The sequence below is a fragment of the Lycorma delicatula genome, chromosome 2 (genome assembly GCF_047948215.1).
Source record: "Lycorma delicatula isolate Av1 chromosome 2, ASM4794821v1, whole genome shotgun sequence".
Classification (NCBI taxonomy): Eukaryota; Metazoa; Arthropoda; class Insecta; order Hemiptera; family Fulgoridae; genus Lycorma; species Lycorma delicatula.
This window is the reverse complement of record NC_134456.1, coordinates 219,555,362-219,580,460: the sequence shown is the minus strand read 5'-3', so window position 1 is coordinate 219,580,460 and position 25,099 is coordinate 219,555,362. Positions and strand designations below refer to the sequence as shown.

The window sequence follows — 25,099 nt, the reverse complement described above, 5'->3', positions numbered from 1 at the left end:
TCCTATTTGCATTAATTGCAAGCGTTTTTACAAGGACTACTAGCACTCTGTGAACAGCAAGGAGTGTTCGTGTTATCAGAGAGCTGTATACATGTACATGTACTGTAATTTGATAGGTTTACATGGTTAGTTTTGGTCAGTTGAATGCACAGAGTGCATACACTATTCAGGTAGGGCTTGGTGAGGTTGCTTTTCATAGGATTTTGGATATTGTTTTATTGCAACATCCCTACATTGTTTCTGGTGATCTGCAGGGTTTCTCTCATTGGAAAAAGTTTTTTCATGGTTCTAATAGTATGTCTGCTGTTCTGTGCAGAAGAGATTTAGATTCTGTTTTTCTTCGACAGTTCTCTAATGAACATCATTTTATCGTTCATTTGGATATTCCGAACTTGCACCTTTATTTGCAGGTTCATATTTTCAGTACCATGACCCTGCTGATTGTCATCTTGGGGTCTGGGATAGGATCCTCACATTTTTTGGTCTGAGTCCAATTCTCATTGGTGCAGTCGTCAATGCTAAGTCACACTTGTGGCATAGTGGTCTCACCGATGTTAGTGGTGAGTTGGTTGAGGGCTTTATAGTCCAATATGATATGGAGGTTTTTAATGAACCTGGCAAGTTGCCCACCTATGTGGGTATGGTGAATGGATGTTGGTTGTTTGGTGGAATGAACACCGATGTTACTGTTGGTGGGTATATTCCTGCCAATGTTTGCAACTGGAGAGTGGTTGTAGATTTCTCAAGTGATCATCGATTAATTGTGTTGAGATCATTGGTGGTTTGCATAATCGTAACCGATGTGACATTCTGGTTGGGCGAAGTTGGCTTCTGCACAGGCATGCAGATTATAGGAAGTTTGTTGTCATTCTTTTGTCAGCTAGACTTTGCATTTTAGATCAGGGTTTGGACACAATTGGCCTAGAGGACCTGGGGGAGAGGTTAACAATGGCTTTATGGATGCTGCTGAGTACTTGATTTCCCGCAGTTCTGGTCGAGAGAGATTGGCTCCTTGGTGGAATACGAAGTTATCTAATATGAAGAAGGCTGTCTGTCATTTACAGAGGGCCTCTCAACGTGAGGGTGATCCTGAATGGTGGGAGGTTTTTATGGGCGAACAAAGGGATCGAAGATCCAGCTATTTTCATAAAGTCCAGACAGCCAAGAGGGACTCTTGCCATTCCTTTGCGGACGAACAGGAAAACAAGAATCCCTGGGGAGACGTGTATAAGGTTCTAGGACATAAATGTAGAAAGGACATTCTTCTGTCTGCTCTCTCAACCTGGCAGGGCATGGTTTTGGATATCTCCGAAATTTAACGCTGACTACTTGAAGATCTTCTCCCTGGTGATAGCAAAGCTGGAGAGACCGCATACCATCTTTGGGTGTGGCGTGAGGTTGCTTTGTTTCGCAGGGATGTATTAGCTGCAGAGATTGGTGAGGTCGAGGTGTGTTGGGCTATATGTATTCTTGGTAGAAGTAAGGTGCCTGGCTTTGATGGATTGATGGCTGAGCTCCTTGTTCGCTCGTTGGAGTTAACGTGAGAATTATCACACACGTATTTAATAAATTATTGTTTGGTGGGTTCTTCCCAGTGTGCTGGAAGAAAGGGATTGTAAAATTGTTGTTTAAGGGGGATGACAAGGATCCGGCTGTTAGTTCATCGTACTGGCCCCTGACGTTGCTACTGATTATTGGCAAGGTCTTTGAGAAGGTGTTGTATCTTCATATAAATGAGAGATTAGCCTTGCGTGGGTTGCTGATGGAAAACCAATACAGGTTTTGCCCCAAAAAGGCACCGGGGTTGCCATACTTCATGTGATGAATATAGTATTTGCCAGTGAGGCGGAATATGTCTTGGGGATCTTCCTGGACATTTTCAGAGCGTTTAACAATCTATGGTAGCCATCTACCAATTACAAAGGTGAGGATGCACTGAAATTGAACTGCAGGTGTTAAAAAGTTATTTCAGTCATCGGGATGTGTTGCTTTGCAAGGGCAGTGATTAAGTAGGGAAGACGCTGCCTAAGGGTTGTTCCCAAGGCAATGTGTTGGGTTCTCTCTTGTGGATGGTGGAATTTGACTCTCTTCTGCGGCTGAGGTAGCCCAGTGGGTGTCTTGTTGTGGCCTATGTGGACGATGGGCTCGTGCTGATTGAAGGATGCTCATGGAGGGAAGTCAAGCTCAGGCCCACTCGTGTATGAAGGGTGCTTGAGCTGTGAGCACTTCAACACCAGATGACTTTCAGCCCAGAGAAGACCACGATGATCAAAGGTCGTTCGGTGGAGAGTTGGTGAATTTGAGTATTGATCTCAGGCCATCGAATAAAGTACACTCAGGTTCAGAAATACCTCAGGGTGTATCTTGATGAGAAATTTTAGTTCAAAAGGCACCTTCAGTGCGTTGCAGAAAAGGCTTGTAGTGCCTTTTTCAGAATCCGATGTGTGGTCAAACCAGATTGGGGTCTCAATTTTAGGATCCTAAGCATCCTGTACACGGGCATGTGTGAGCAATTATGTTGTATGCTGTGCCAGTTTGGGCGAATTGGATGAAATTCTGTAGTTATAGATATACTACTGAGGGGCAATGACTATTAATATTGATAGTAACGGGTAGTTACTGGATGTAACTAGTAGTAACTGGTAGTTTCACAGGAGGCAGTCTTGGTAATTGCATGAGTGGAACTGGTTGATATTCTAGCTCTTGAGAGACAGAAACAGTATGTTGCTAGGAAGTTGGGTGAGTTGACTTCTGAAAAGATTCAGGAAATCGAGCAACATGATTATGATGTATGACAGGCTAAATGGGATGAGACTACTGATGGGTGATATATGCACGATCTCTTCCCAGACATTAGAAGCTTCTGGAGTGTCTCATGGGTTTCCCCTAACAAGTAGGTAACTCAGTCACAGGGCCTTCAGGAGCAGGTTGGCTGAATTCGGCCTGCTGGGATCGACCTGGTGGATTTGGGTCTGTGCCCGCAGTGTGGGATGCAGGACGATAACTTCCATGTGTTGTACGAGTGCGCAAAATACAATCTGGAGTGCACCACAGTAATTTGTCGACTGGATACAGTCAGAGCAATGCTTGACATCAGTCAAAACTGGAAGGGCCTGGCTGAATGGTCAGTGGTTACAGAATTTCTGCACTATTTGGCTAGGGAACGGATTGTTGAGGGGATCTAGGGTCCTGCTTGGTCTTGTTCCTGCGTACTTTGTTTTGTTATGGTTTCTTGTTAGTGTTGTTTTTGTTTTGTTAGCGTTATATCGGTTTTGGTCTTGTTATTAGTTTTATTTTTGTTTTGTTGTTTTCCCGTGTTTGTGTCGCATGTGAACTCATTATCTTTCAAATAGGTAGGTGATTCAGTTCCTTTAACAACTATAGTTATAAGTCTTGCTTGATATTAGAGACATGTTTTGTTATTTTTATTAATTATTACACCGATGGGAATGTCGCTTATGGCATTCTCATCAGTAGCATCCTGGGCAGAGGCGACAGAGATGTCATATGCCGAGGTTTATAAGCTAACCTCCGGTAAAGCCTATCAGGGCTAGGCATGGAGAGGGTGTCTTCCCCTATGGGATCAGGATGTATGTCATGATCGCTCCACCAGTCCACCATCTTTATCTATACTTTGGTATAAACTGGTTGACTACTAGATTTATTTATGTATTCATTGCATATACTTAGACACTTACATCAACAACTATTTTATTATTATAATAGTTCATATCCATTTTTAAGTTTCTAAAATATGATCAATATTATTCTTCTACAAACAGAACAGAAATATATTATAACTATTACACACAATTATACAACTTTCATACCACAATGTTTTCCTTCTTAATATTTGGAATACAAAGATTATTTGACACTGATTATCATTTAGAAATAAGCATTACTGAAAATAACTTATTCCCAACAACATAGTCCAAACAAATTGCAAAAGTTAGGATTGAATTAATGTATTTAAAATATGAATTTCTCAAATATTTTTTAGATACATTTTACAAAAAATCTTATATAAATAGAACTGATGATAATTTTCATGCATGTACACATAAGTATGTTTGTCTTGGTATAGAAGGCAATAAAAAACCCTTCATTTCCCACTTTTCTTAATAAACCTAGTTTGGGATTCTTGTCATTCTTGGGAATAGCAATCTCATGTATGTTAGTGATTGTCTTAACCCAGTCACCGATGATTTTTACAGATTTGGTGAATGACATAGATATACTGCAGTCCACAATATTGGTCTCTCACTGCAAAAAGTGGCAACTTTGAGATTCAGTTTTAAAAAAAATTGATTTATCATAAAAGAGGTTTTTTTTTTAGAAAAAACTCACATCATAAAACGACTGGTTATTTTCAATTTTTTACAGGTTCTTGCAATTTCTTGTCTAAAATGCTGTGCAGTGACATGATTTCCATCTCAAGGAGTTGCCACCAGTTTATCAGTGATTCAGAATCACTGATAATTTTCAGTACAAAATCAGTCCCTACTGTTCTTGAAATACTTGTGTGATTTTTCTTTGTCATCTAATTTTGTTTCTGCGCTAACAAAAAAAGTTGGTATCCCACTATGACTGGTTCACTGATTTTAAAAGATAATGCTTTTTAGTTTTTTATTTTCACTGAAAAATCAATAAATTTTCATTGTTAATTATAAAAATCATAATACTTGTTCTACTGACCCAACAATTTTTTTTTGTTGAGGTTTTCTTTTTTATTAGAAATTATGCAAAGTGTCATCATAAGGCCACTTTCTTACAAACTATAGCAGATGAGGGAAATCCAATGATTTACAGTGGTGTATATGATTATTTACATACCTGAACAGTTACACTTTTTCCAGATGGTCCTAAATTACCAGTCAGTGGTGTTACTTTAAATATTTCATTGGGATCGAAAGTAATCCCTGGAACTTTTTCCAGCTTGATACTGAAAGAGGAAATGAAAAGTTTAAAAATAAAATATAACTAAATAAATAAAGGATTTATAAATAAAGCATATTTATAAAATATATATTACATAAAAAAATCTAACAGGATTGAGCAGAAACACCTTACCGTTTTTAAAATAGAAAATGTTAGCACTGTGAATTAGGAATACTACTTTGGTAGAACTCTGATGGAGCTCAATTCATAAAGGAACAGTGACCTACAAACGATCATAATGTAACTGCGAATTATTTATTTAATGATTCTTCAGTAATAGTTTTGAAATAAATACAGCAATATAATTTTCCATCTTGTAACACTATCTTTAAGTAGTAATAAACTTTTAAGCACAGTCTTTCTTTTGTATTAGATATGTGTGTTCATTAATTACAGTTTTTATTATGTTGTAAGCGTAAATTCAATACCAGTTTTTAGTCAGAAATCGTATTTGATCATAAGCTGCTGTGATTTTGAATTTTAATAATTTTGATAACTTAAACATTTTATGTTCTTTTAACATAGAAGTAATGAGATTAAAATAAAACTGTATTTTTTAACTGGGACCAACTTACTACAACAAAATGATATTAGCCACAAAACAATGCATTAGCATCCAGTAAACTGTAACCAATAATTTTAATTTTGATGATTATGAAATGTATTCTTGTCAAATTAATCTTTTTCATAAGAAATTTATTTTATTTCACAATTATTTGCAAGATGTTACTTTCTGTTACATTCTAAGTATTGTGGAAGCAACAAGGTTTTAAAGAATGTTGTCTTTTTTCATTTATAGTTTACTTCTGCATTTGTACAAAAATAATTAAAAATCAAAATCATCTTTTAATTTTTAATATAAGTTATTAAAAAAAATCAAGACCAAAGATGTTCTAAATACCTAAAAAAGAAATCCATCCAAAAGTAAGTTTTATTATTGTGTTTGGGTGTTAATTTATTAATTTGATACTGATAATAAAATCAATAAAACAGTTTGCTATATATTTTTGATATTAATTTATGAAATTAGGTCAAAGCTTACAGTTAGGAATGTGATATGTAATACTTATAGCAGCAAAAAAAGGCAATCCTTAATGGGATTTTGAAGTAGAAGCTTCCAAATCAGCTAGAATGGAGGTCAGCTAAGAATATTTGTAGTATCTAAGATTATCATACATAAAAAATCTGTTTGTATTTTGTACAATAATGTAAAAGTTCTATGAACATTAGACCCTTAACTTTATAAAAAATATTTTAAGTACTGTTTCAAGGGAGAACAGACATTACTAAGGAGGTATTTACAATATAACCCCTTGTTTTTTTTTCTTCTAAATTTTACTGCAAACAAGGCATTTCAGGGGAAAATAATAAAAAATAAGTTCATTGAACCAACTTAAGTATAAAAGTGTTCTGGGAAAAGAATGGTACTGTACAATAATAGAAGAACAATATCAGTGGAAGTCATCAGTATCAGCTGTATTAAAAATTAAGCAAAACATGAAAGCATGAAATGTCTTTTGCAGAGCATAGAAGAGACAGACTGAAAGTAGAGGGCGATATTTTAAGAATGACTTGATAAATTATTATCAAGTCGCTGGTGGAAGGGAGACCATGTATTCAATCTGCTGTAAAGATAGTTTGAACACAGAAACTTCTCCTTAATCCCATCTCTTATTTATTCCACCTAAAGAAAAGATACATTAGCTGCAATTTTGTAATGAAGAATATTGTGAAAAATTAACAACATCCTTAGGCAGAACAACATATGTTGTTCTGCCTAAGAGCAGAAAATCTTACTGAAAAACGTAAAAATCAGAAAACACTCTAATATGCCACAAACAGAAAAAATTTCAAAAGGTCAAATTAAAACAGGTTATCACTTTTTTCAGTCAACAATAAGAAATAAATGAAAGAAGTTTAACATATCCTGTATTACATAATACCATACCTGAATGAAGTAGAATAATTTCCTTTGTTCTTTATAGAAAATGTCTTACTGACAGTCTGTTCAATTTTAATTCTATCAAAATTAATAAACTTATCTCCAGAATTATTAAACATAATATCAATTAATACATCATATGAGTCTATTTTAACCTGCAGCTCTCCGGAGTACAATAATTCTTGTAAACCAGTAGTATCATACACCTAACAGGAAAAATGTTATTAATGCTTGCTGTAATTAACAAAATTTTATTTAATAAATCCAGTTTACTCAATCAGACATTTCAAAACCAAACTATTTGATCATAAAATTCTATAATGTTCATAACAACTATTTCTATACAAAATTATTAAACATAAAATAAAGTGATCGTAGAGGAAAACATTATTAACTTTATAGAGTCAAATTCTCAACAAGGAATCACCCACCAATAATAAAATATCTCTAGAGAATTTTACCAGTCAGTCTATAGTCTGCTTGAACCTTTATATAGTAGGTTTGGTACTTCAGACTTACTTGACAATATACATATATATATATATATACACCATATATAATTATGTATTTATAGCAAAGCATCCTGTAGTATATAATTATTATCAATAATAAAATAAAATAAAACTAAATAAATAAAGGATTTATAAATAAAGCATATTTATAAAATAATTCAAAAGAAGGCACCCCTTCTTGTTAAAATCTGACTGTAAATTCTTAGGAGTAACATCCTTCTTTTTGAGTTTTTTAATAGAACTGATGAAGTCACTGCGAAAGCGCTAATGTGAGTTTTTAAAAAGAATCAGCAAGTGATATTTTAATTTTATTATTGATTATATATATGTATAATAATTTTCAAAATACCAACTAAGATATCTTAAATCTCTTACCTCTAAAGTAATGCTCTTTTGTACATTTTGAACATATGATGAAAAATATTCAAAATAAACCTTTTTTACAGTAAGAGGTTCAATAATTCCACATGGAGGTTGTATAACAATATCAGGATCAAAAGTCATAGCTCCAATAAACATCCATTTTAGAGGCAAGAAACAGTTATTTATTAAAAGAACTACCTTTGCATCTTTTCTGTGTAGTAAAACACGTTCAAAAAGTAGAATTTTTGGATCATATGAGAATTCTGGTTTAACACCAATACAAGACAACTAGAAAAAAACTACTTATAAAATTACATAAAACAAAAAATATAATAAAGGAATTTGATAAAAAATAATTATAAATAACAATAAATAATAATTCTTAAGTAAAAAATATTATACAAGTGTAATAAAAAAAAAAAAAATTTAGGCAAAATATATATAGAATTATTAACAAAGAGTTTACTTAATTTTAAATATAAATGGTTGCTTTATGCTATTAACATAATTTATACATCTCTGTGCTTATTTCAGCAAAGATTGTGACTCTGACATTAAATGGTTGTCACCAAGTAAAATTCAAAAATATGCTTAAAGGCAACATGTTACATTGTTATCACATATATGCCTAATTTAATATCGGCAGACGAACATGGTACAGCAACTCAGATGTAAGCTGGTGCAAGTATGCAGACGCACTGATACAAGCATCACTATCGCTGCACAGTTTTCCCACCATAGTGGCGCTGCGGCCCCACCAATCTCAGGCTCCAATAAAAGAGCGTGCACGAGAGTGAATTTTCAATTCATCGTTGACCACCACCTGGAGAAGACTAATAAGAAGAAGAAGAAGAAGAAGAAGAAGATGGAAGATGACACACAAGTTCCCTGGCCGCCTCAACGTGAGACCTCCCGGCAGATGCCAACATCTCCACCGGAGCAGCAGGCTTGGCCAGCCCACCAAGGGGGCTGCTGGACGTGGATGCTACCTTCCCACTCCAGCTCAGCTCACCGAGCTGCAATCACCCTGAGCAGCAGGAGCATCAGCAGCAGGAGCCGGCCCAGCGTGGGATCGCTTGGGGAGAACTGCCTCGACCATGCCGGCAAAGGATGACCGACGCCGACCTGACACTGTGGGGCCACCACTGCCACACTGTAGTAGGAATCCAGCTGCTGCTGAGAGAAAGCCTGGTTGGACTTTAATGGACGAGCCGCAACTCCCCGACTTCGCCGGAGACCAGCTTTCAGACCCAACAGCTCTTCTCAGAGCTAATGCAAAAAACGGCCCTTTTCAGGGATACCATAAGGTTAGTAATTACAACGAGCTGTCAAAGCCAATCAATGACAAAAACGGCCCTTTTCAGGGCTACTATATAAGTACCACATGTCGTTGAAGCCATTCGGCAACAACATATAATGCAGATAAATTAGTATAATATATTTATAATACGAGTACGGATGGATGGAAAGCCAAAATAAAACTGTAACTTTCTGATACATGAACAAGGTTAATATATATTAATATCCTAGTAACAGAATAAAATATCTAGAGATAATAAAATACGAGGTCTGTAAATAAAGTAATGAAACTGGTTCAGAAAAACTTTTTATTTACAATCAAATTTTACATCGATTCTATCACCTTCAAAATAGTTCCCTTGAGAAGCGACGCAACACTTTAAACAGTTTTCCCACTCTTCAGAGCAGTATTGGAACTCAGAAACCGGAATATCCTTCAGATGGTCGGTTACATTTATTTTTATGCTTTCTACTGCTCCAAAATGGTGTCCTTTGAGGTGTTTTTTTAAAGTCGGGAACAGGAAAAAGTTGCAGGGACTCAACTAAGGTGAATAAGGTGGTTGAGGAACTACAGGAATGTTTTTCTTTGCCAAAAACTCATTGATTTAGAGAATAGTGTGTACTCATTTTTGTAACGCACCACAAAAACTCATTTGACGAAAAGTTTGTTTCTGTCTCACGTGGCAACAATAGACTAAAAATATTAATACCTAATATAAATCAGCTGTTCATATAACCATATATGTTTACTAGTAATTTTATAGTGTTGCCACTTTGGCTGGCAAAAAAAAACTAGTCTCATTATTTTATTTACAGATCTCGTATACCAGAAATTACTATAAACAAAATTACTTTAAATTCCAAAACAAATATTATATACAGCCTATGCTGCTTAGACTTTCCTAATGATTCTCATGTCATCATTCATGCTTAAATCTTTCTGCAACACATAGAACAAACATACCTATTTACAGACAACAAAAATCCATATAAAATAATTTACTGGTTCAAATATGTTGATGACTGAAATACTGGAAACAACTATTAACAAACTATTAAAGATGTTAAGATTTCACACTGATGATGAAGTAATCATTAAAGTTTATATATATATATATATATATATATGTATATACATTAATCAATCCATACAGAAATGTAATACAAACAGTTTTGTTTTCCTAAATTGGGAATGTGAACCAGACACCAATGAATTTCTTAATGCCATCATTACAAACAACTGAAAGTCTAGGTGCATACAAAGAGTGTTCAGGTATGAACTGCCAGTTATGGAAAACAACTTTGCTCAGTCATGCCAACAATAGACAAGAAAAAATTACTGAAGGTGAAAAACTTCCACTCAATGTTGTCAAAGAGCATACAAAAATGGATGAATGAATAATTAATTAGTATCAGACTAGTTTAAATGTGTCTGGGAACACCAACTAGGCACTTAACGAAAAAAAGCTTCTGTACTGGTAATGGATAGTTTTAGGGGTCATATGAATGATTATGTAAAGTGAAGACTGATTGCTGGAAGGTGTGAGATCATGTTATTATTCCTGATAAAATGACATCTACTCTTCAACCTTTAAATATCTGTGTAAACTGATCATTTAAAACCATGCTTTCTTAAACACTATACCAACTTGATGGCCTACATGATCCATAAGACTATAATAACTGGTAAAATTAAGAAACTTTCTTTGATATAGATTTATGAGTGGATTATTGTAATTTGGTTAAAAATACTGTTTGCTTTAATTAACCCATTAACTGCTAGACATAGATGCAATTTTTTTCTAAATAAACTCTCTCTTTCATCTATTAAGAAGTATATAAAGCTAGAAATATCTTCATATCAACAACAAAATCAATTATTGCTCAGGAATAAAATGGTTTGTTATGTTATAATGATTATCCACATAAAAGCAACAAATTTTTACTAGGATTTGAACCTCACAAATTTCAGCTTCAAAAATCAGAAATTAAACAATTTATTTGCAACTATGAATTAACCATTAGACCAGCTGGTGGGCTGGTTTAATTTATATTTTATATATTAATTTTTATTTTAGCATTTTAATTTTTTAATGTTATTTTAAATAAATTAAAATTATTAATTTTAATTTACAAATAATTCACTTATATATATAGTCACTGAATGGCTTTGATGGAAGTGGCACTTTAAAACCTTCTAATACTTTAAACCTTCTGAAAAGGGTTGTTTGAGTTTTTTGAAGTGATGGCCCTAAAAAAGGCTGTTTGTGTGTTTTGTGAGGTAGCCCTGAGCAGTCTGTTGGATCTGGAATCTGGTCTCTGGTGATGTTTACTCGCTGTAGTCGGGGAGTTGTGGTACGTCTGTTGGAATTGGATCGAGCTTCCTCTCAACAGCAGTTGGGTCCTCACTACAGCGTGGCAATGGTGTCCCCAGAACTATGCAGTGTTGGCAGGCTCGGTGGTGGTGTTGGCAGTGTCGGTGTCTGTTGTCATCCACTGGTGTGGCCAAGGCGGCTCTTCCTGAGCGATCACATGCTGGGGCATGTGATCGCATGTGATGGGACCATCAGCTCCTGCTGATGGTCCCATTGATTGGCCTGCTGGCGAGGGCGCTTGAAGCCTGGTAAGCTGGGGTGGGAAGGTAATGTCCGCGTGCCCAGCAGCTCTCTTGGTGGGCTGGCTAGGTCTGTTGCACCTGCAGGGATTTTAGCATCCGCAGAAGAGGTCCCACGTTGGGCCAGCCAGGGAACGTTTTTCTTTTTCCATTTTCTTCTTCTTCTTCTCCAGGCAGTGGTCAGTGACAGTCAGCTAGTTGGTGACTGTTTCTGTATGGTGGGGAGTGGTGGCACTTGTGGCGCACAAGTGCCACATATACATATACTGTACTCCTGTTGAAATCTGAGCGACTAGCATTGCGATCACCAATATGAAGCTCAACATGTATTTGGCAACAATATATATTATTATTATAATTAATTCATCATATGTTTTGAAGCTTGTACATGGGAATATGAAATAGAAATTTTGTGACATAAGAAAAATGCCATAACTAACTGGGATTCAAACCTAGGACTTCCAGATGAAAGGCTGAGATGCTGCCACTCCACCACGGAGATCGGCCAATTAGCAATTATACTAATAATTTAGATATTTATTTTAAAACCTGGATACAATCATAACAATGAAAATTAATAATATCAGATAATTTCAACACTTAGATGACAATATAAAATATTAACTGTGCAAGTATTTTTATATTAAAAGGAAAATAGAGAACATTCAGAACACAATTTAATGAAAATAATGGAGAATTGAAATATAAAAAAAGAAATCAATCTAACATAACACATCATTAATAAGAAAAACCAAACGGTATAACAAATATGGAATAAAACTGGACAAAACTGAAAATGCTTTTTATAATAGGGAAATGTCCACTTAGAAAAATATTAATTTTTAATAGACATTTAGATTAATGCATGTTTAAACTCAATATAAATATATAACTTAAAAAGATTAATAAAAAAAAATATAATTATAAGTTAGCAATAATAATAATTTAAATTATACTAATTTGGGTACTTTTTGACAAAAGGATGCTTGCAACTGATAAGGGAATCTGTACTTAGTTAGTTAGTTATTAGATTACACCACTGAAAGGCTACATTGAAATATCAAAATAAATAAATAATATTATTAATATAATCTAACCAAACTTAACCTACACTTGCTTTGCTCACTACTGAAGGTTAGCGAGTGAAGCGAGCATAGGTAAGTTTGGTTAGGTTACATTTATAATTTTACATCCTATTTAGGTATTCAGATATCAAGTTTATCTTTATTAGCTAAGCGATGAATTTTGTTGTTATTATTATTATTATTATTATTATTATTACAGCGATAGTTTATCTTTACTAGCTAAGCGATAGCAATAGCCTTTCAATGGTGCCATCTAACAACCAACTGACTAACTACAGTGACAAACTGAATAACTACAGATCGTCTTATCGGTTGCAGGCATAGTTTTGAAAAGAACCCTGATTTGAATCACAGGAAAATCAATATAATTTTTTTTTTTATATCACAAAATATATTCAATACAGTATGTAATAAAGTAATTGAAGATCATCGTTAAATTAAATAGTGTGGTGGCTTAGAGCAAATATTAGTCAGAATTGTGACCTGCTGCAATAAAGTGACTGATTTTGCAGTTATTATATATACCATCAGTACAATATATTATGAGCGGATGCCTGATTTTCAGGTCTGCCATGTTTAGTTTTTCCTATGGTTTTTCAACTTTTCTTCAAATATTGCCAAATATCACTCTAATGGTGTGGTTTACAACAAAAATTTTAGGAATATGTATTTACTTAAAATTAGATTTATTACAATTTCAGCCCGATACCATATTAACAGCTTTAATATATGCAAGATATAAGCTTTTAAAATTTTCAGATTTTACATAAAAAATCATTGAATATCGCCCCAATGGTAGTAATAACAGTAAAAAGTGAAGTAATACCTTTTTATTTAAAATTAGATTTGCTGCAATTTGAGCCCAAAACCATTTTCGTAGCTTTGATATTTTGCAAGATATAAACTTTCTTAAATTATGACTATTTTAGTTATTATATGAACACGTAATGTTTAGATGGTTTTTGCTGAATATACCCAAAGCAGTTAATATTTAAATAAAAGTAACTTCATTACAGATCAATTTATTTGGCCATAAGACAAAGTTTTGAATTACATTGATATACAGAAAACAATTAGAATAAAAATTCTGTTTTTGTAATAACAAATAACTGTTTACAGTTCACAGACAACTTCATTGCCCACAGTGACCTTTACAGTGACAAAGAGATGTGTAAACAAACGCAATCTATTTATAACAATTTTTAGAGCGGAAGTGCTCAGCCTTTCAGCCACACTTTATTAATTCCTGCAGTTTTTACTTGCTTCTGGTATGGACATCCAAATCAATTGTCAAATCTTTATGTTTGTTTCTATCTAAATTTCACTGAAGTAGGTGGGTGCATCTTGCAACGATTTAAAAGTATAGATACTAGATTGCTAAATCCATCAATATTTATCTTGGACATCGTGTGTAGATGGTAGACTTTGCATCATCTTTAGTTGTTGTCCTTTTGCAAAGAGTTCCTCTCTGAAGTTGTTGACATTTCCTGAATTCTGTGGTACCATTGAACATAATGCATGTCAATTGCTGCATTATTTTGAATTCCTTTGATTGAGCATCAATTGGCTGAAATAGATATTTTGCAAAAGAGACACGCTTCAATATCTGATGGGTACATCTTCAATATCTTCCATGCTGTCTTTTTGCCTTAACCAGAAAATTGTGATGTGGTGTCTGAAGCTGTAATTGCATGGAAAAAGGGTTTTTTTTTTTTTTTTTTTTTTTTTTTTTGTCTTCAGTCATTTGACTGGTTTGATGCAGCTCTCCAAGATTCCCTATCTAGTGCTAGTCGTTTCATTTCAGTATACCCTCTACATCCTACATCCCTAACAATTTGTTTTACATATTCCAAACGTGGCCTGCCTACACAATTTTTCCCTTCTACCTGTCCTTCCAAAATTAAAGCGATTATTCCAGGATGCCTTAGTATGTGGCCTATAAGTCTGTCTCTTCTTTTAACTATATTTTTCCAAATGCTTCTTTCTTCATCTATTTGCCGCAATACCTCCTCATTTGTCACTTTATCCACCCATCTGATTTTTAACATTCTCCTATAGCACCACATTTCAAAAGCTTCTAACCTTTTCTTCTCAGATACTCCGATTGTCCAAGTTTCACTTCCATATAAAGCGACACTCCAAACATACACTTTCAAAAATCTTTTCCTGACATTTAAATTAATTTTTGATGTAAACAACTTATATTTCTTACTGAAGGCTCGTTTAGCTTGTGCTATTCGGCATTTTATATCGCTCCTGCTTCGTCCATCTTTAGTAATTCTACTTCCCAAATAACAAAATTCTTCTACCTCCATAATCTTTTCTCCTCCTATTTTCACATTCAGTGGTCCATCTTTGTTATTTCTACTACATTTCATTACTTTTGTTTTGTTCTTGTTTATTTTCATGCGATAGTTCTTGCGTAGGACTTCATCTATGCCGTTCATTGTTTCTTCTAAATCCTTTTTATTCTCGGCTAGAATTACTATATCATCAGCAAATCGTAGCATCTTTATCTTTTCACCTTGTACTGTTACTCCGAATCTAAATTGTTCTTTAACATCATTAACTGCTAGTTCCATGTAAAGATTAAAAAGTAACGGAGATAGAGAACATCCTTGTCGGACTCCCTTTCTTATTATGGCTTCTTTCTTATGTTCTTCAATTGCTACTGTTGCTGTTTGGTTCCTGTACATGTTAGCAATTGTTCTTCTATCTCTGTATTTGAACCCTAATTTTTTTAAAATGCTGAACATTTTATTCCAGTCTACGTTATCGAATGCCTTTTCTAGGTCTATAAACGCCAAGTATGTTGGTTTGTTTTTCTTTAATCTTCCTTCTACTATTAATCTGAGGCCTAAAATTGCTTCCCTTGTCCCTATACTTTTCCTGAAACCAAATTGGTCTTCTCCTAACACTTCCTCCACTCTCCTCTCAATTCTTCTGTATAGAATTCTAGTTAAGATTTTTGATGCATGACTAGTTAAACTAATTGTTCTGTATTCTTCACATTTATCTGCCCCTGATTTCTTTGGTATCATTACTATAACACTTTTTTTGAAGTCTGACGGAAATTCCCCTTTTTCATAAATATTACACACCAGTTTGTATAATCTATCAATCGCCTCCTCCCCTGCACTGCGCAGTAATTCTACAGGTATTCCGTCTATTCCAGGAGCCTTTCTGCCATTTAAATCTTTTAATGCTCTCTTAAATTCAGATCTCAGTATTGTTTCTCCCATTTCATCCTCCTCAACTTCCTCTTCTTCCTCTATAAAACCATTTTCTAATTCATTTCCTCCGTATAACTCTTCAATATATTCCACCCATCTATCGACTTTACCTTTCGTATTATATATAGGTGTACCATCTTTGTTTAACACATTATTAGATTTTAATTTATGTACCCCAAAATTTTCCTTAACTTTCCTGTATGCTCCGTCTATTTTACCAATGTTCATTTCTCTTTCCACTTCTGAACACTTTTCTTTAATCCACTCTTCTTTCGCCAGTTTGCACTTCCTGTTTATAGCATTTCTTAATTGCCGATAGTTCCTTTTACTTTCTTCATCACTAGCATTCTTATATTTTCTACGTTCATCCATCAGCTGCAATATATCGTCTGAAACCCAAGGTTTTCTACCAGTTCTCTTTATTCCGCCTAAGTTCGCTTCTGCTGATTTAAGAATTTCCTTTTTAACATTCTCCCATTCTTCTTCTACATTTTCTATCTTATCTTTTTTACTCAGACCTCTAGCGATGGCCTCCTCAAAAATCTTCTTTACCTCCTCTTCCTCAAGCTTCTCTAAATTCCACCGATTCATCTGACACCTTTTCTTCAGGTTTTTAAACCCCAATCTACATTTCATTATCACCAAATTATGGTCGCTATCAATGTCTGCTCCAGGGTAAGTTTTGCAGTCCACGAGTTGATTTCTAAATCTTTGCTTAACCATGATATAATCTATCTGATACCTTGCAGTATCGCCTGGCTTTTTCCAAGTGTATATTCTTCTATTATGATTTTTAAATTGGGTGTTGGCAATTACTAAATTATACTTCGTGCAAAACTCCATAAGTCGGTCCCCTCTTTCATTCCTTTTGCCCAGCCCGTATTCACCCACTATATTTCCTTCCTTGCCTTTTCCAATGCTTGCATTCCAATCTCCAACTATTATTAAATTTTCATCTCCTTTTACGTGTTTAATTGCTTCATCAATCTCTTCGTATACACATTCTACCTCATCATCATCATGGGCGCTTGTAGGCATATAGACGTTAACAATCGTTGTCGGTTTAGGTTTTGATTTTATCCTTATTACAATGACTCTATCGCTATGCGTCTTGAAATACTCCACTCTCCTCCCTATTTTCTTGTTCATCACGAAACCTACTCCTGTCTGCCCATTATTTGACGCTGAGTTAATTACTCTAAAGTCACCCGACCAAAAGTCGCCTTCCTCTTCCCACCGAACCTCACTAATTCCTACTATATCCACGTTTACCCTATCCATTTCCCTTTTTAAATTCTCTAGCCTACCAACCTTTTTTAAGCTTCTAACATTCCACGCTCCGACTCGTAGAATGTTATTTTTAACTTTTCTGGTGACCCCTTCCTTAGTAGTCCCCACCCGGAGATCCGAACGGGGGACTATTTTACCTCCGGAATATTTTACCAAGGAAGGCGCCTCCATTATTGCTTTTGAAAATGCAGAGCCACATTTTCTCAGGAAAAAGGGTAATGTTTGCAATTTGTTTTCTCCTAGCTCTTGGCAAATAGCATATTGAAAGTACTTACTTTTACCAAAATGCAACCTATAGTTGAAAAATATGCTTACCGGTATCACAATATCATCTATATCAACAGTGCTTATAAGGATGTAAGTTAAACCCTTTCATAATGCATTCAGTATATGAAGGCACATTCTCATATCTGCCTCTAACATGGGTGTAATGCTGCTTTTAGAAATGACAGATTTACTTTAGATAATGTATACTTCTTTGCCTTCTAGTATGTAGCTGCAAATTTTTCAATTAATAGGGTAAAAGTATTGTTTATTTTTTGAATTCTGAAGGAATGTAACAAAACTTTTACAAAGTATAGCTTCTCTTGTTACTTTTCTTGTATTTCCCTTCTCTTTTTTAATGGGTGTAGTTTCCTTCAGACTGTCTTTTTTGTAAATGTCACATTAAATATCTATTTTTGGTAGTCCTTAAAATTGGTTCTAAATTCATAGTAAGAACACTATATAATTATAATATGTAAAGAGATTCCTCATATCTAGGAAGTATGTATACAATGGCTGGTTCATCTTCGGTGTTGAAATTTGGTATGTCATGATCTTTGGTAGAAGACTGGCAAGGCAGTAAATCTGACTGATCATTAGTTAATTGGGGACAACTGCCCCCCTTGCCTTCTGCAACAACCAAATTACACACACTTCTATTTATATTCTTCTTACCATTACTGATTAATAAAGATATCTTTGTTTAAACAATAATTGCATTGGGTGTATTCAGTAAAAACCATCTAAACTTACAGGTTCATACCGTAATTATAAGTTATAATTTAAAAAGCTTGGACCTCGAACAATATTAAAGCACAAAAGTGATTTTGGCCCAAATTTTAGCAGATTCAATTCCAAATAAAATGCATAATTTACTTCTTGGTATAATTCCTACCACAGGGATGATATTCAACAATTTTCATAGAAAAAACTGAAAATTTTTAAAAAGTTAACATTTTACAATCTTATATCTCACAAAATATTAAAGCTGTAAGTATAGTCTTGGGCTTAGATTGTAAAAAATTTAATTGTAAATAAAACATATAACTACCACTTTGACATAACCCTACCATTGAAGTGATATTCAATTGAGAAAAAATTTTGAAGAAGTCAAAAAACCAAACAAGAAAACAAGGATGACGTCATATTTAAAAAAAAAATGGACTTATTAACTGAGCACCCCCTCCCCAAAAATTAATTGCATCAAGAACACCCTCCCATAAATTGATTGCACTTAGAAAATAAATGGGTAAAATCTGTCATTTTCCAACAGGTGACCTTTTCATTTCGCCATCACAATAAAAGTTTATATAGATTCAGCAGATAAAGAATGAAGGGATTTGCTGAAAATAACTATTAATTTTCATAAAAACCAGTGAACCACTAAATACAAATTAAAAAGAATAGACTCACAAAACAGAATACCTTAATTAGTCTAGGTTCTGGATTGTTCTTTATTGAGTAAACAAGAGTTGCACTATGAGTACCAGAACTTCTTGGACAGGCCCTGACCCTAAGTTTCTTGGTAGTATCACTCTGTAAGTAAAACAAAAATTAACTGTTAAATTAAAAAATTATCATTACACTACGTTGAAAACAACATAACAAAAAATAGCACTGTAAAATTATTAAAATGCTCACTTTAAAAAAAATACTGGAACACTTTCTTCCAGAGAACCTTTCAGAGTTAATTAATAACATATTTTTCAAAGGAGAGGAATTACATGATATGTGTATGACCTAAAGTTTGCTGTTATGTGCAATCTGTTTATTAAATATGACCTAATGTTTCTATCCACACGCCAAGCTAGTTCTTTCACTATCAAAATAACTAACAAAATACATATTATACAGAAGTCATACAAATCAAATAAATAATAGTATTAAAAACCAAATTAAAACACTCTGACAAAGACAGCAATGTAGTAGCAATTTACAAATTAAATTGCAACAATTCTTTTCTCTCATTTTACTTTGACATGCACATTCACAAATATCACTGAATTGAATTTAATAAGAAAAATTCTTTATACCATTTTGTTTAAAATGTTTCACAGTACACTATACCCCCTTAATATTTTACACTCGAATGAGCCTAAAATGACCAGCATACTGTTCCTTTGTCAAATACAAAGGAAAATTCATACAAGATTGTCTCTTATCTACCTGCCGAACTAGTTCAATAATATCTTCATAATGATTCACAATATTTTTACTACCATTATTATTATGATTTTTACCATTATTACTCAAATCTTGTAGCACCAATGATAAGAGAGATAATTTTAAAAACTCTCATTATCATTCCTCCTCTTTGGTGGAAGTTTCACATTTTCAGGAATCAGTCTGACAGTGTTAAGTTATCAGGATTACAAGGACTCTTAACTTCGTTGCTCATCTAACAGATTTGAAATTACTATTACATATTTAGTTTTCACATGTTTTTATGTATGTTAATAACACATGCATGTTTGTGTTCTAAATATATGGTTACTGTATATTAGTTTCATTAGCATTGTTTACTATATCTTTCTTCCAGCATATGTTTAATCTTTAACACACAATCAAACTTACATCTACATCATTAACCCTTTATCAATTATGTACTAATCAATCTTAAATGTGAAATCACCAATTTTGAAATTTTACTTACTTAAAAACTGGCAACAGTAAAACTTAAAGAAAAAAACCTGACTTTATTACAATAAAGGTGAACAGGAGAGGAAGATTTATGAAATTTAACAAGGCATTATTAATGCAGCTAATTTTAAAATAAGTAATTTTTAAAATACTGGACAAAGATAAAAAAGAAACAAGTTTTAAAACGCACTACTTAAAATTTTTTATAACAATTCTTACTATTCTTGAGTAAATCTGGTGGATAACAACAATAATTAAAAAGAATACACAGTAGAAGCCCGAAATAGCATGGTTTGAAATACTGCGATTTGTGTAAAATGCGGAGGAAATAAAATAAAATAATAATAACAATGTAATAAATAATAACAAATAACAATGAAATAAATAAAAAAAAAAAAAAAAAAAAAAACAGAAAAAATTCTGCAGAGCGTAGTAATGCAGTAGGTACAGGGAAACAAAGGCAAGTTTATAGTGTGAGTGTGGCGAGAAGAAAGAATTAGGAGGTGGATGAAAGAGAAAGATAAACTTATAAATTTCATGGACACAGGTGAAAGTGAGATTGGACTGCAAAGAAAAAACATTGAAAGTGAATCTGCAGAACATTTTCCTCCAGAATTCAACAGTTATAATTGTTAACAACATAAACGACCATTAAGTGTACAACTGCAATGAAATTGCACACTATTATACATTACTTCCTTCTAAAACTCTGGATGTGAGGAACACTGTTAATAAATGAAGAATAAAAATGAACAAGTAAAGAGTGATTTTGCTTTTTGTAGTAAATAAATCAGGAAGCCATAAACTTAAACCTGTTTGTATTGGGAAAAGTTGTAGTCCGAAATATTTTAAGCATGTTAACATGGCATCACTACCATTCTTGTACGAAAAATGCATGAAACATATGAAAAATGCAGGGATAACTAGTGAAATTTTTATAAAAAGATTCTATGAGGAATCTGTTCCATCAGTAAGGAAACATCTGTAGTCACTTAAACTTGAAGAAAGAACTGTCTCTTGACTGCTGTCACCTACTGATATGCATATGTCAGTCATGAGATGGCGATGTCAAGGTTATGTTCTTGCCAAAAAACACTATGACATTGATCCTGCCTTTGAACCAGGATATTATAAGGGCATCTAATGCTCATAACTGCCATGAACTGCTCATTGCTCTAATGAACTGTGACAACTAAATGGAAACTTTCCTTAAATCCGCCAATCTGAAAACAGTTGCGTATTCATAGGGTCTTGCATGGGGAAGCATTATTCCAGCTCAATTCAGAACTGCTGGAAGCATTCCAGTGAAGAGACTGTCACCAGAAGAAATTTTTCAGTTGCAGAATTCACAGCAGTGACGTACAGTCTGCCTGAAATGTTCAGCAATGTGAAATCATGATTGACGATTTGAATGATTGGTTTGATATTGGCAATAGTGAGCCAATTTCAGAATTGCACATTGGATAAAGATATAATTGATGATATCCATAACAAAAACAACGATGAAAAAGAAGATGATGGTGAAAATGACAAGGAGGCAGAAGAAGACATTCTAGATGTTTGTGAAGTGGTAACTCACACAAACAAGGTGATTTCATGGGTGGAGTGGCATAATGAATCGAACAGGATTCATCTCCTCCATCTCGCTGCAATCAAATAATACACAGAGAAAAAACGGAGTGCTTTAGTAAGTCAAAACTTACTGATGTTCTAAGACTGTGCAAAATTAATCTAGTGTAAATTGCTTAATATAAAATAGTAATATCCAGTATAAGATACTGGAAAATATTGTAATTTATTAGTGCATGAATATTTCCCTCCTCAACCACTGCGAGATCGAATTTTGCCACTTCTATGATCACATTTCAATATACTGTGATACTGTGGTATGCTTACAAAGTGTAGGGGTAAAACATGTTCCTAAACTACCACATTATAACAGGCTTCTATTTTATATATATATATATATGTTTTTCTCAGTCAGTAACTCTGGTAAATCACATAAATACTCAATTTTGTATATTTATGGGTACTATTTAAGAATGTGAAATATCTTCTTTATGAATGAGTAGAATATCAAAGTTGATAAAGAAGTGATTTAATAAGAATCTTATTGCAACATGTTAGCCCAAGTATAATTGCTGGATCATTATGTATGTTCGTTTAGAACTTGTGATATGTGGGCAGTATTATTTTTTTTTTTTTTTAATCCGTTGCATTCTCTTCATCTTTATGATTAAAAAAAAATGTTAGAATTATTTATCTTTGTTCTAATTATCAAAGAATTTCTTGAGATGATACCAAAAAATAAAATTTACTGCCCAGAAATAAATAGTTGGTCACATTTATAAATCTATTAAAATTAATTTAATAAAATATTACTATTACCTCAATTTTTAAAAATCTTGGTTTAAAATTAAAAGACTCTATATCTTCTTTTTCTTCATCATAGAATGCTATTGTCATTTCTACATCTAATTTAGAAATATTTACAAACTTGAAATATGTTTCCAATCCAAAATCACTGAAACACAAAACTGTTAGTTTCCAACTTAAATAGCCCTCAAATTGACTTCTGAAAAGCCAAACACTGTCTTGTACTTTTATAATTAGAATTAACTCTTATCTATTAACCTTCAACTGGTGAGGTGACGTCAAAATGACGCCGTGTGTCTCGTAGCTACATGATTCCCCCCCACCTTGATCACATAATGAAACATGCTTTGCAGTAGCAATTTGCAGAAGCAATTTGTCGTGAACTGGATGGGTGGGAAAATGAGGATTTTGATATTGATGAACCAATTACAGGTCAAAATAGGGAACAAGGTGCAAATGGTAATCAAGTATGGGCTACAGATGGAAATCGAGCTGGTAACTGTAGGAAATAAGGAACAGGCTGTTGATAAGAATGACTGTATTGTCAGCGAACATGACACAGATTCTGAGGTCGAAGTTTCAGGAGTTTGTGAAAATATAGGGACTGATAAACATGGGGAAGTAGATGAAAATTTTTATCTTAGTAAATCCAATTTTAGATGGTCTAAAGTAGAACTGAGAAGAAATGTCTGAGTTGCAGCACATAATATATTACCAATTGTTAACAGGCTTAAAATTTGAAAGTGAAATTAAAGTAGGCAAAAAAATTATTTTCCTTTCCTATTTTTACTGTATTAAAAGGTGGTTTAAAGTATTAAAGGTGTTTTAAAAACCTTTATTCACTTAACAATAAAACAAATTTAAAAATTTACTTAAAAATGACATAAAAAGTAACAAAAAATTAACGGCTGTCAAAATGACATCACCTCACCCCGCGTATGTGTCAGTGAAACGTCATCTCACCAACTGAAGATTAAAAATAAACAATAAAGGAATTAAGAAGGAAAAATACACTATTATACATAGTATTATAATTTTTTGATTTGTAATATAATTTATTATAAGTAATAACATTATACGATCAAGAATAACCAGCACCCATTATTTAAAATTTTAATTAAACATTCTACTTTGTGAAATTTGTGTTGTCAGTCAACTATTAGACAATTAGTGACTATATATAAATTAAAATATTTTAGAAAACATGCACACTGAAAATGAAAGAACACATAAATATAATATTGTAACTATATGAAAATAGGAGGAGAAAAGATTATGGAGGTAGAAGAATTTTTTTATTTGGGAAGTAGAATTACTAAAGATGGACGAAGCAGGAGCGATATAAAATACCGAATAGCACAAGCGAAACGAGCCTTCAGTAAGAAATATAATTTGTTTACATCAAAAATTAATTTAAATGTCAGGAAAAGATTTTTGAAAGTATATGTTTGGAGTGTCGCTTTATATGGAAGTGAAACTTGGACGATCGGAGTATCTGAGAAGAAAAGATTAGAAGCTTTTGAAATGCGGTAATGTTTTGAAATAGCAGAATGTTAAAAATCAGATGGGTGGATAAAGTGACAAATGAAGAGGTATTGCGACAAATAGATGAAGAAAGAAGCATTTGGAAAAATATAGTTAAAAGAAGAGACAGACTTATAGGCCACATACTAAGGCATCCTGGAATAGTCGCTTTAATATTGGAAGGACAGGTAGAAGGAAAAAATTGTGTAGGCAGGCCACGTTTGGAATATGTAAAACAAATTGTTAGGGATGTAGGATGTAGAGGGTATACTGAAATGAAACGACTAGCACTAGATAGGAAATCTTGGAGAGCTGCATCAAACCAGTCAAATGACTGAAGACAAAAAAAAAACTATATTGTTAACCAAAAGTTACAAAACCCTCATTTAAACAATTAATGAATTGAAAAAATTACCTTCAGTTTGGCACTATTGTCATTTTGTATAGCCTTAACAAAGTGTATGTCCTACTCACATTCAGTTTTTACCCATTATTGTTATCTAGATGCTGCTGCATGGGATATTCCAAGTGTTGTGGGACCATCAGATGTGTTTAATCTTACCCAGAGCTCTTTAGTTTTATTTATTGGTTTTAAAATTAACTTGTAACTGGCATCAGCTATTATGATCATTAGCCATTAATAAGTGTTATTTGATGATCTAGTGTTATTTATCTGATGATGAGGAAATTCCTTGAAAGCGCTTTCGGTTTATAAAAAAGAAAAATAATAAGATAAAATAACAGCTCTTATTGATTCTGCACTTTAGTGGATTGTGCTGAATTTTGTTTATGCTTTTGGTATTAATTAGTACAGAGGAAGGTATGGAAAAAAATCTATTTTACTAAATTAATATATATATATATTATATATTATAAATTCAATGAAAATAAAAACAAAACTGAAAAATATTACTAAATTTTTAGTTTAAATGTTTTTACTGGGTTTAAAATGAGTATGGTGTTGTAGGGTTTTTGTCTTTGTATATTTATTCTGAATTAGTACCGCTATTAGTCCC

The 25,099-nt window shown here is 33.4% G+C and overlaps 1 protein-coding gene across 1 annotated transcript; it reads right to left on the bottom strand.

The window, feature by feature from the left end:
- Positions 1-3,739: 3,739 nt before the first annotated feature.
- LOC142320068 (hydrocephalus-inducing protein homolog) lies at positions 3,740-8,857 on the bottom strand. Its single transcript, XM_075357744.1, has 5 exons — positions 8,771-8,857; positions 7,771-8,046; positions 6,890-7,089; positions 4,837-4,945; positions 3,740-3,772 (listed from the first exon to the last, which is right to left on the bottom strand). Exons 1-5 carry the CDS (start codon positions 8,855-8,857, stop codon positions 3,740-3,742), a joined length of 705 nt encoding a protein of 234 aa, XP_075213859.1.
- Between the last annotated feature and the right edge of the window lie 16,242 nt (positions 8,858-25,099).

Bases quoted from the DNA above. Each gene is read 5' to 3' on its own strand.
- LOC142320068 (XM_075357744.1), bottom strand. From the start codon at position 8,857: ATGGTCGAGGCAGTTCTCCCCAAGCGATCCCACGCTGGGCCGGCTCCT. The intron at 8,047-8,770 runs GTGAGCTGAGCT...GTTTTTTTCTAG, and splicing joins CTCAGGGTGATTGCAGCTCG to TTGTCTTGTATTGGTGTTAA. The intron at 3,773-4,836 runs GTATGTAAATAA...TTCTGTTTGTAG, and splicing joins GAAAAAGTGTAACTGTTCAG to AAGAATAATATTGATCATAT.